This window comes from Musa acuminata, chromosome BXJ3-4, assembly GCF_036884655.1.
Source record: "Musa acuminata AAA Group cultivar baxijiao chromosome BXJ3-4, Cavendish_Baxijiao_AAA, whole genome shotgun sequence".
Lineage (NCBI taxonomy): Eukaryota > Viridiplantae > Streptophyta > Magnoliopsida > Zingiberales > Musaceae > Musa > Musa acuminata.
Genome location: NC_088352.1, coordinates 10,949,450 through 10,959,980, shown reverse-complemented (window position 1 = coordinate 10,959,980; position 10,531 = coordinate 10,949,450). Strand labels below are relative to the sequence as shown.

Below are 10,531 nucleotides of genomic sequence, written 5' to 3'. Positions count from 1 at the left end.
CAGTCGGTTCCCATCTTTAGGTCCTCATACACGCAGACGCTTCTTTTGCCTCGGAAGCAGATTTGATGTAAGGGAGCTGTTCCTGCAATAAATAATGACTTCTCCAAGGGACAAGCTTTTATGTTGCCGTAAGAACTTTTTCTAGAGAGAGAGAGAGAGAGAGAGAGAGGATGCTAAAATCTCGCCTGCTAATTGTGCGTTGCATGGGATTGGCCGGCTGTCGATGCTAGCCGAGGAACATCTCGTGTACAAGTCATCATAATCTTGGAATGATTCTGGAGATGCATGTAAATGGAATGATCATTGGTAAAAAGCGAAAAAGTGATTTGGCGATTAATGATTGATTTCTTCCTACGAAGTTTACATAATGATTCATCGATATCAAGCATCATAATTTGCCATAAGGATTTCAGGCATGTCCGCCCTCGTTCTTTCCCCCATGCATCATCATCATTCATTAGATAAAAACTTATTATGTTTTCTTTTCTGTAATTACAAGAACAGAATCATGCTCCCTTGTTGAGGTGCAGTAAATAGCTACTCATTGCAGTTTGACCGCAAGCTCACTGACGTAGCGAGTGCGATCACATCATTGCCAAAAGTATGTGAACCACAGAAAGAAAAGCGAGGTGGGAAATGCTGACAGACACACACACACACACACACTCTCTCTCTCTCTCTCTCTCTTTATTGTTCCCGAGCAGTTTGCTCACGACGAGACTGATTACTGCATCGATTTCTCCGAATCATGGTTTAGCGTAAACTCGATCGATTACTTGCACGGTGTAATGCGTACGTGAATATAAGTAAGCAGCATTCGGGGAGAATGTAAATTATCGAGCCATGAATGACCAGTATATACTACGTGCGTTCCCTTTAATTCCCAGTTCCGAGAGTAGACAAGGAATGGCTCCGAAACCACGGTCAATCACATCCGGTGGGGCCCACACATTAGGAGGGACCGGGATGGTCCGATCGGTGAATGGACGCTCAAGATTCTCTACCTTTGGCGGGAAAACCACGGCAGGGTTGGGCGTGGGTCGCCCCCAGATACCACCGCACCGGGTGGGGTGGGGTGGGGTGGGGTGCTTATCCTGTGGTGCGAGGCACGGGCAACGCGACGGGTTGGACTGGGGTCCAGCGCTGCTGCGGCCGCTCCCGTCTCTCCGGTCACGGTTCTCGACGCCGCCCGCTCCTCCTCGTCCTCATTGCCTTTGTTCTGACGCCGGTATTACGGACTCTGCCACTCTGGGGAACGCGGGAGTAGTAAGTAGGTTTTGCTGTACCACCAAACCATTGTACGAGCTGAAGGGGTCCAACCGTCTTTTCGTCTGCGAACGATCGCTTCCGTCACCGTCATAACGCTGCGCCCGACGCTGCCTGGGGCAGCCGCGCTCGTGACGGACCCTAACCTTCACACGCGTCAGTTTTCCATTGGTTGTCCCCTGGATGTCGGGACTCACAGCAGCATAGAAAAAGAGAGCGAAGAGCGGAAGATTTGGAGGAAAAGGATGCACTTTTACTCTCTCTCTCTCACTCTCTCTCTCTCTCTCTCTTTCTCTCTCTCTCTCTCTCTCTCTCCAAGTTTCGGTCGATTTCTCTTCCGTAATGCTTGATCTGTGTTAAATTTGGCTCATTTGATCCGGTTCCGTGAGTTTTCCGCTGTTTTTTGGGGTGAATTTGGTCCACTTTGGGGCGGTGGGGAGTCGGGGAATGCTGGCAGCCGTGGAGGGCGGGATGAGTGGCGGATTCCGGCAGAGCTGCGGGGAGAGCAGCGAGGAGGAGCTGTCGGTGCTGCCGCGGCACACCAAGGTGGTGGTCACCGGGAACAACCGGACCAAATCGGTGCTCGTCGGCCTCCAGGGGGTCGTCAAGAAGGCCGTGGGCCTCGGCGGCTGGCATTGGCTGGTAATTCTCCTCTCTCGTGCGATCTTGAATGGTTTCTCGACTTCTTGATGGAAAAAGAGTGATTTTTATTGGGTCCGTGTGAGTTTGGGCTATAATTTGATAGGGTTTTCACGCCAAGAGAAGAGTAGTGTGGATTTTGTAGTTCAATGGATGGATTATTTAGACAATGCGGTCCATCTGGTGAGTCTAGGAGTCGGTTTTCTTTGCAAGGTTCTTTATCTTGTTCATCCGAGATAAAATTGCACCTTTCTTGATGAATTTTAATCTTGACAGAAGTATTGGCTTTGAGGCTACATTATGAAGTAATTTTAGATTGATGATCGTAATTCGACTAGTACTTGCTATTTGGACGAGTGATCTGCCCTTTAGGGTTTTACATATTGGTAAATTGGTGTATTATATCATATAGCAATAGCGGTATATGCATGCAAGCTTTAGGAAAGGGATCCTGCAGCTTTTGGTTTCTCTCGAGTAATTAACTTGTCTCGATTGACTGTGCATGTGCTTAACTACTGGCTTTAGTCAGTTTTCACGTTGTCGATTACACTCTTATTTGTGTATCTGTAAGTCTATTTGGAATTTGGGGGATTATTTGGGATTGGTAAATCTGCAAGATCTAGCGAAGTCTTTTTCTTGTAGTTTCTCTTCTGTTATAGGATTGATACGAGTGGGTTCGTAAGCATTTTTCTCAGTCTTTTGATTGCAATCGTTGGCAGGAAGCATGTATCAGCATGTGCTTCAGTATTTGCTTCTTTGTATAGCTACGTAGAAGAGAAATATGCAAAATTTCTTGATGGATCTGAAACTTGGAAGGGGAAAAGTTTTCTGTTGTGTTGCCCTTCATTCGTTGATGCATCCACTGCTTTCAATTATTAGTTCTAAGGTCAAACTTTATCTGCTTGAGTAGAAGTTTCTTTGGTTCAGATAGTCCTTGCTTATGCAGGGATGACTTGTTTTGCTTAATATTTTGTTTCTGTGTTAGAATCACATGGTTCTTTCCATCCACATGACTTTTCTGGTTTGAAGATCATGGCAGAATATATTTTCATTTTGCATAAAGATTCAGTACTATGATATTTCGATTTTGGCATCTTGCATAAGATATGTATGCTATATCTGTCTATGTTTCTGGGTCTGTTATTTCTTAATCATGAGACCATTTGGTAATTGCATGGCTCGATGTAGGCCTCTTGTTATACTTCTTTATGAGTTTTAGTTGCTATATATCCAAGAGTTTCTGTGTTCTGCTTCTGTGATAATTAATTACAGGGATGCTGTGCCGTTGATTAACACATATGTTAAAGTAAAACCAATATGTTTTTCAGGAAGTTGAAATGGATGAAGTTCACTAATATCCTGTGTTCCTTATGCACACTGGATCCTGACATTGTGGTCCTAAACATTTTTCTTGCTTCTCTCTGACTGTCTTTATATCTGGGTAGATGATATCAAGTACAAACACATGACTGCGCTCTCGGAACTTGATTTAAATTGTCATTCAAACCATCAGATTTCTTATTGTTTATCAGTTAGAAGCTGAAAATGTTCGTTTGCTTTAGAGTAGATGCTTCTTTTAAGAATGATTTGCTGCCTGAATGTGTATGTAATTCTTTATATTGTTTGTCAGAGTGTGTAAACATGGCAAAGCTCATGTAAGGTTAACTATATTTTAATTTTTAAACATTCAGGTTTTGACAAATGGAATAGAGGTAAAGCTGCAAAGAAATGCCCTTAGTGTGATTGAAGCCCCAACCGGCCACGAGGAAGATGATGATCTCGAAGTTCACAACATGCAGTGGAGTGGCTCATATATGGGTAAGCTTCAATTTGGTATATCGAAAAATAATGCATGTATTCTTGAATTACTTGGATTTTCCCCTGATGTCTAACTATGTCCTCGCCAGCCACTCTGTATTAGGTACAAATCAGAAACACTGACATCGCTCTTGTTCCTTAGCCAGTGTGGTCGATGTGACTAATAAAACATGATTATATCAATTGTAAGCCTTTAAATTGAGTAGGTTACTTGTACATTGAATGTACACTGGTTTTCCTTGATGCTTCTATTTAAATTTTCTTTATTAAAGCAACAAATGCACTTCTACCTTGTATTGTGTATTCCTGCTCCTCACACATAGTAATTCATTCTTGCATAACATCGTCATTCTAAGCTTAGGACCTGATCCATTCATCAATGTATTGTTCACTTGTTTAAATGATTGTGATACGTATTACACAAAGATGTTAGTCTCACTAGAAGGTCAATTTTTTCATTTCGTTTGCCATATTTCTGAAGCATGTGTGGTGGGACTAGCTTTAAATGTTTGTTGAAAATGCTGTTCTTGAAGAAGTCAATACTAAGAGTATAGGATGGGAAGTATTATCATTGAAAATAATGCATCCATTTAATCTTTTTCACTGGGAGAACTTGTTCTCTTAAATGTGTTGCTGGAAGGTTCTTCAGCTTCGAAGTTGCCCACATACGGTGACAGATGTACTTGTATCTAAGTATTTTTTTGCCTATGGAAATGAGCCCATGTCTTGTTAGGATCATTATGTCATCTTGGAATTTTCTTGAACATAGGTTGGATGAAGTTCATCTGTGACATCAAATTTTCAGAAGCATCTTTCATCGTTTCAATCAGTTCTCTTGATATGGTTCTCATTTTCTTTTGACATTATTTGTTTTTTCTAACAACTTTCAGCATCTGATGATACACATACACAAAAGCCTCCAAAGTTGAGGACCAAGCACCATAAAGGATCTTCTATTAAATCCTTGAGCCGGTCTCACTCTTCTGATTCGCAATCTAAGGGATCCGGTCTATCCTCAAGAAACAACATGGTAAGGTCTAACATTTGCATGGTTCAGTTACAGCACTTGGTGCATAATTTGCACTTGTGACTAATGTAGAGGTGCTGAAAGTGGCTGTGTAAATTATGTGTTTCTGTTGTTGGCTCTTTTGTTGTTTATCTCTAGACATTCTTTCCTAGATATCAGCCTTCTTAATTCATTTACATGTCCATAGTGCCGCTCATGATAAAAACCTACCATGTTGTTGGTGCAGAAAGTTGACTTGAGCAAGCTAGAAACAACAGCACTGTGGAGATATTGGCGTCACTTTAATCTTGTAAGTTAAATAATTCATAATTCCTGTATTTGCAATTTCAACCATGAACCTCATTGTAAATGTATCTATTATTTCCCACATTGAAAAGAATTATCATCTTTTCGATGTAATCATGCTTTCTTTTTCTGCAACAGGTGGATGCCAGTCCTAACCCCTCTAAAGAGCAATTAATTGAGGTAGTTCAGAGGCATTTCATGGCGCAGGTAAGAGAACAATTTACATGATCAAATGCATCATTTCTACCCAGTGCATTCGGTGGAGAAGTCGAAAGGAGCTTGACTCTATTATCTCACACCCGATTGCTTTTTGCGTACCCTAAAGCAATTGGATGAGTTGCAGGTAATCGTAGGGTTTGTGCAGGCTGCAAAGAGGCTCAAGACCATCTGCAATTGATCGGGGGACGACCCTGCCGCATTCAATCTAACAGATTGGTGCCAGGCCTTTCGACGGCCATAGCTACGTGTACAACAACATGCTGAGTGCAGAGTTTGGCTGTAGGAACTCAGAAGAAATCGGATTAGTAGGTTCTAGAGGTAGTATCTTACTAGTCATACAATGTATATATGTACACCGGCAAAGACCAACGGCTTTTGACACTGCCTACGATACGTTGCTGACTGACTGGGAAAACAACAGATGTTTTCTTTGGATTATGAAAGCTTAGAAGCATTGCCGAGCTTACCAAGTTGTACTGGTTTTTCTATAACTGAGTCGTGGTTGTGGTTTGAATGCATGCAGCTGGTTTGTGACTTGACAAAGAACACAGCATGGAAGCATTGTGCTCTGTTGCGGTGTGACATGGTAGTGCAGTATGTTGAATTCATCATACTTGTGGCTTTCTCTCTCTATGCCAATTAGCTTCGTCTCTGGCGCATGTTCGTAGTGGGAGATCATTGCTTGCCTCAGTATGTCACCGGCAATGTGCATAAAAAGACACGACACTTTAAAGCGATCAGAACATCCTTGAAATGAGTTGGAATCTTTCACTCGAACGAAGAATTATATAAGAAGGTCGAGGAGTATGCTACAAGTCACTCGATCTGAGCCAGAGAGGGGGTTTGAGCATGTGAAAGAATCCGAGGCAAAACATGCACATCTCTATTCGGCTAAACCAGAACAGTGCTTTGGCCTCTCCCTCGTTTGATTAACTTAGTACATATGCTTTGCTCGTGGTAAGCATGATGTGGACATGGAAAACATGTTGTCTTCACTCTGTCCTGTGGATCCAATCTATTCTGTCCGCCTTCTCTGTCCATTTCCAGGTTGAGCAATCTCTGTTCATCATGGTCTTGCCTTGATATCTTCACCATATTCTCCGCTTGCGAATCCAAATTGCAGGGAATATTTTGCTTGGGAACCAACCTCATCCCCACTCAACTCCGCAGTTGCGGCTGAAGAGAGAGAGAGAGAGGGACAAGAAAGCTGTTGCTGCTGTCAACCTTATCCACACACACCAAGGATACTGGAACTCATGGCATCAAGAGATGAGGAGGATAATGGCCGGAGCACGATGAACCCACCTTATGATGAACCTTTTACAAGTCACTCCCTGACACCTCCTCTCATGGCTTCTTCTGACCTTCGGGCCATTTGCTAAATCTTGGCTCGTTCCAACGCATCTATGGAACGGAACATTTCCTGAGAAGTGATCACCAAAGGCCTAAAGGTGTGGATAGCTCCATTACCATGAGTCTATAATGCCACTTACAGTAATGCTGATCCTGCCAGCTAGAGATCGGTGCAGTAAAGGTGGAGTCCTCCATGTGAGGCTAAAGATGAGCATTGCTAGTCTTGCAGAGGGGAAAGAAGAAGAACACAATGACCGCCAGAGATGGCTTGTGGATAGACACTGTCTCGGAGAGGCAAGCCGACAGCGACTCTAAGACTGGCTTGTGAAGAAAACACAAGGACCCTTCCCAAGGAATCAGATGCAGAATCTTTTTGCAGACGACTGACACAGATCAAATGGAAGACGACTCGGGTCCTATTATGGGCTCTCTAAGTGGGCTAATTATATATTGATGTCGTTAGATGTGTTTAGTGATTTTTTAAAAAAATTTGATATCTATATATTTATTTATAAAAAAGAAACGTCTAAATTTATTTATCATAACGATATGAGTTTTACTAATAAAAATATGAAAACAAAAAGTAAAAAAAATAAATTGAATATTCGATGGTAGACGATGGCACTGTTGGTGTCGACGTTGACGCAATTGCCTAGTCGCCTCCGACGATGATAAGGTCCGCTCTTATCGTGATGCCACCTGATATCAGTTTTACTAATTAAAATATGAAAACAAAAGGTAAAAAAATAATTTGAATATTCGATGGTAGACGATGGCACTATTGGTGTCAACGTTGACGCAATTGCCTGGTCGCCTCCGACGATAATAAGGTCCGCTCTTATCGTGATGCCACCCGATATTAGTTTTACTAATAAAAATATGAAAATAAAAGGTAAAAAAATAATTTGAATATTCGATGGTAGACGATGGCACTATTGGTGTCGACGTTGACACAATTGCCTAGTTGCCTCCGACGATGATAGGGTCCGCTCTTATCGTGATGCCACCTGATATCAGTTTTACTAATAAAAATATGAAAACAAAAGGTAAAAAAATAATTTGAATATTCGATGGTAGACGATAGCACTATTGGTGTCGACGTTGACGCAATTGCCTGGTCGCCTCCGACGATCATAAGGTCCGCTCTTATCGTGATGCCACCCGATATTAGTTTTACTAATAAAAATATGAAAATAAAAGGTAAAAAAATAATTTGAATATTCGATGGTAGACGATGGTACTATTGGTGTCGACGTTGACACAATTGCCTAGTTGCCTCCGACGATGATAAGGTCCGCTCTTATCGTGATGCCACCCGATATCAGTTTTACTAACAAAAATATGAAAACAAAAGGTAAAAAAAAATTGAATATTCAATGGTAGACGATGGCACTATTGGTGTAATAATTTGAATATTCGATGGTAGACGATGGCACTATTGGTGTCGACGTTGACGCAATTGCTTGGTCGCCTCCGACGATGATAAGGTCCGCTCTTATCGTGATGCCATCCTCCTTCACGAGAAACGTGCCGTCGACCTCATCATTGTCTGCCTCGCATCACTTTGTATTTATGTCGACATCGACACAATTGCAGAGCGATGCAGGAAAAGTGACGATGAGGTTGGCGACGTACTCCTCATGGAGGCAAGTGATTTCATGGTGAGAGCAGAACTTATCCTCATAGGAGGTGGCTAGACAACTATGTCGGTATCGATACCAATAGTACAGTCGTCCAACACCATCGACATCATCCACCTTGGGTGTTTGAATAAATGAACCTAGATATTTCACTTTCGTAATTATACAGATGTTAATATAATTTTTTAAAGTATAGATACTAAAACACTAAAAACAGCTAACTGCATGAGTAATATATAATTAGCCGCATGAGTAATATATAATTAGCCCTCTTCAAATTACTTCACTTGTTCTAATCAAGACATGTCCTCAACCACATTGAAGCTCACCCTAATGAGCCATTTACCTCGTTAGACCAATCCTTATCAAGATACTAATTTAAAGGATCATTGTAACCCCCATGTAATCTCATGTGCAGGTAAACCAAGCCACGAATATAAAAGCTTCTACTTCGTGGGAAGACGCATATGGTTGACCTTTATCTGCTACTAACCCAGACGATCAACTAAGAGGCAGGGGGACGAAGGAGGAATGTGGTTCTCAGGACACGCAAACCTTTAGGGAGTGGGCCCAATTGGCTCGACCTAATGTGTCTCATTGCGTTGGACATGCTTTAACTAGCAAATTATACGATGCAATACTTCTTTCAGCTTCATAATCATGTAAATTATGTCTACGATGGGTGTGCTTGAAATGACCCTCCTCGTAATCAACGAATCTCCTCGGTTTCAGCATCTTAACTAGGCAAAACATGTATGTGCCTTCATAGCCATGGCATCTCCAATGCTAGCTAGATATATCCAATGCAAGTCTTTAATTGATTTCTATTTCATTCAAGTAGAAACCGATTTCTAATATGGGTTATAACTATTGAGTCCTCGTGATTCGTTATAAAAAATAAACTGTTCTTGATGGACTGCACGCAATCTAGTTTATTAGCAGGCAACTCTCTGGTGTAGTTGTTTGACCATGGTGACACCTCTTTCTTCTTTATTGCTAGTCGTAAGCCACCGTCCTTCTTGCCCTTCCTGCAGCCGTAAGCCACTGCCTTTCTTCTTTACGACAGGGAAGCGATTGGGGTTTTGTTTCCGTGCTACGATAATAATGCATGTACTGTTGTTTTTGTCTATGTGAATTGATCATGTAAGTGTCTGAATCAGTGGATCCGTATAATGGCATTACAGAGTCAACAATGTCGTCAAACAAAGTTGCTTTATGGCGACAGTGAACTCTATCAACTTGGCTTCACCGCCACGTACGCCTCTCCCCATTTTTAGCCATGGCATTCATGCCATCGTAGCCAATGGTCGGAGGGCCTTTGAGTCCACCACCACCCACCTACCTATAAATAAGAGCCGGAACTTTAACCGGTGCATGCACCGTAGAGTCTTTCTTTCCCTTCCCCACCACCCCCCTCGTACTACAAGAGATTAGAGTGTCTTTGTTCCTTCGTGACTCACGCCAACATGAGCGAAGCTTCACTCTTAGCATCCCAACTCTGGTCTCAAATGCCTCGAGGTTAGTCCACCACATGAAATTTCCATGCCTCGCAAAGGCTAACGTGATCTTTTCAGTAGGCGACACAAGGACGCGGCGGCGACGGCTGCGGCGGAGGAAGGTAAAGGGAGACGCGAAGAAGAGGCGGCTGAGTGACGAGCAAGTCAGGTTCCTGGAGATGAGCTTTAGGGACGAAAGGAAGCTGGCGTCGGGGAGGAAAGCCCACATCGCCGCCGAGCTCGGGCTCGACGGGAAGCAGGTGGCCGTCTGGTTTCAGAACCGGCGGGCGAGGCACAAGAACAAGCAGCTGGAGGAGGCCTACCTCAAGCTCAAGCTGGAACACGAAGCCGTCGTCGTCGAGAAATGCCACCTCGAGAACGAGGTTGGTCGATGCCTTCCTTCCTTGTAGAATGTACAGTAGTAGCCTTCGGCAAACCTGACATGGCAGTGATGCTGATGGCAGGTGTTACAACTGAAGGAGAAGCTTTTGGAAGCCGAAGAGGAGATCAGGAAGCTCTCGTGGAGCGTGAATGGAGGCAACCTCGGCTCGTCCTTCTCAGCCGTGAGCCAGCAGCCAATACATGGAGAGTTCGGAACGGAAGCAGAAGCTGAACTTGCTTACATGGACGAGTATGACTTGTACAACTACACGATGGAGTGGACTAATCCATATGGCATATAAAGATCATTGCAATCACTGTCATTCATATATGTGATTAATCCTCGTAGATTCAACAACATGAATCTCTAGTTGTAAATTAAGATTGATGTAGCAATTGATGCAGCA

The 10,531-nt window shown here is 42.9% G+C and overlaps 2 protein-coding genes across 3 annotated transcripts; both read left to right on the top strand.

The window, feature by feature from the left end:
- Positions 1-1,492: 1,492 nt before the first annotated feature.
- LOC135635438 (uncharacterized) lies at positions 1,493-5,789 on the top strand. The gene is made up of 6 exons (XM_065146499.1): positions 1,493-1,908; positions 3,597-3,723; positions 4,614-4,753; positions 4,977-5,039; positions 5,174-5,242; positions 5,361-5,789. Exons 1-6 carry the CDS (start codon positions 1,714-1,716, stop codon positions 5,430-5,432), a joined length of 666 nt encoding a protein of 221 aa, XP_065002571.1. The 5' UTR covers positions 1,493-1,713; the 3' UTR covers positions 5,433-5,789.
- Positions 5,790-9,636: 3,847 nt separating this feature from the next.
- Positions 9,637-10,430, top strand: LOC135635439 (homeobox-leucine zipper protein HOX12-like). 2 transcript variants are annotated; one of them, XM_065146501.1, is made up of 3 exons: positions 9,637-9,765; positions 9,825-10,126; positions 10,208-10,430. In XM_065146501.1, exons 1-3 carry the CDS (start codon positions 9,714-9,716, stop codon positions 10,424-10,426), a joined length of 573 nt encoding a protein of 190 aa, XP_065002573.1. In that variant the 5' UTR covers positions 9,637-9,713; the 3' UTR covers positions 10,427-10,430. The 2 variants fall into 2 exon arrangements, with proteins under 2 accessions (XP_065002573.1, XP_065002572.1); XM_065146500.1 differs by having other exon boundaries at positions 9,639-9,765; positions 9,822-10,126.
- Positions 10,431-10,531: the final 101 nt, after the last annotated feature.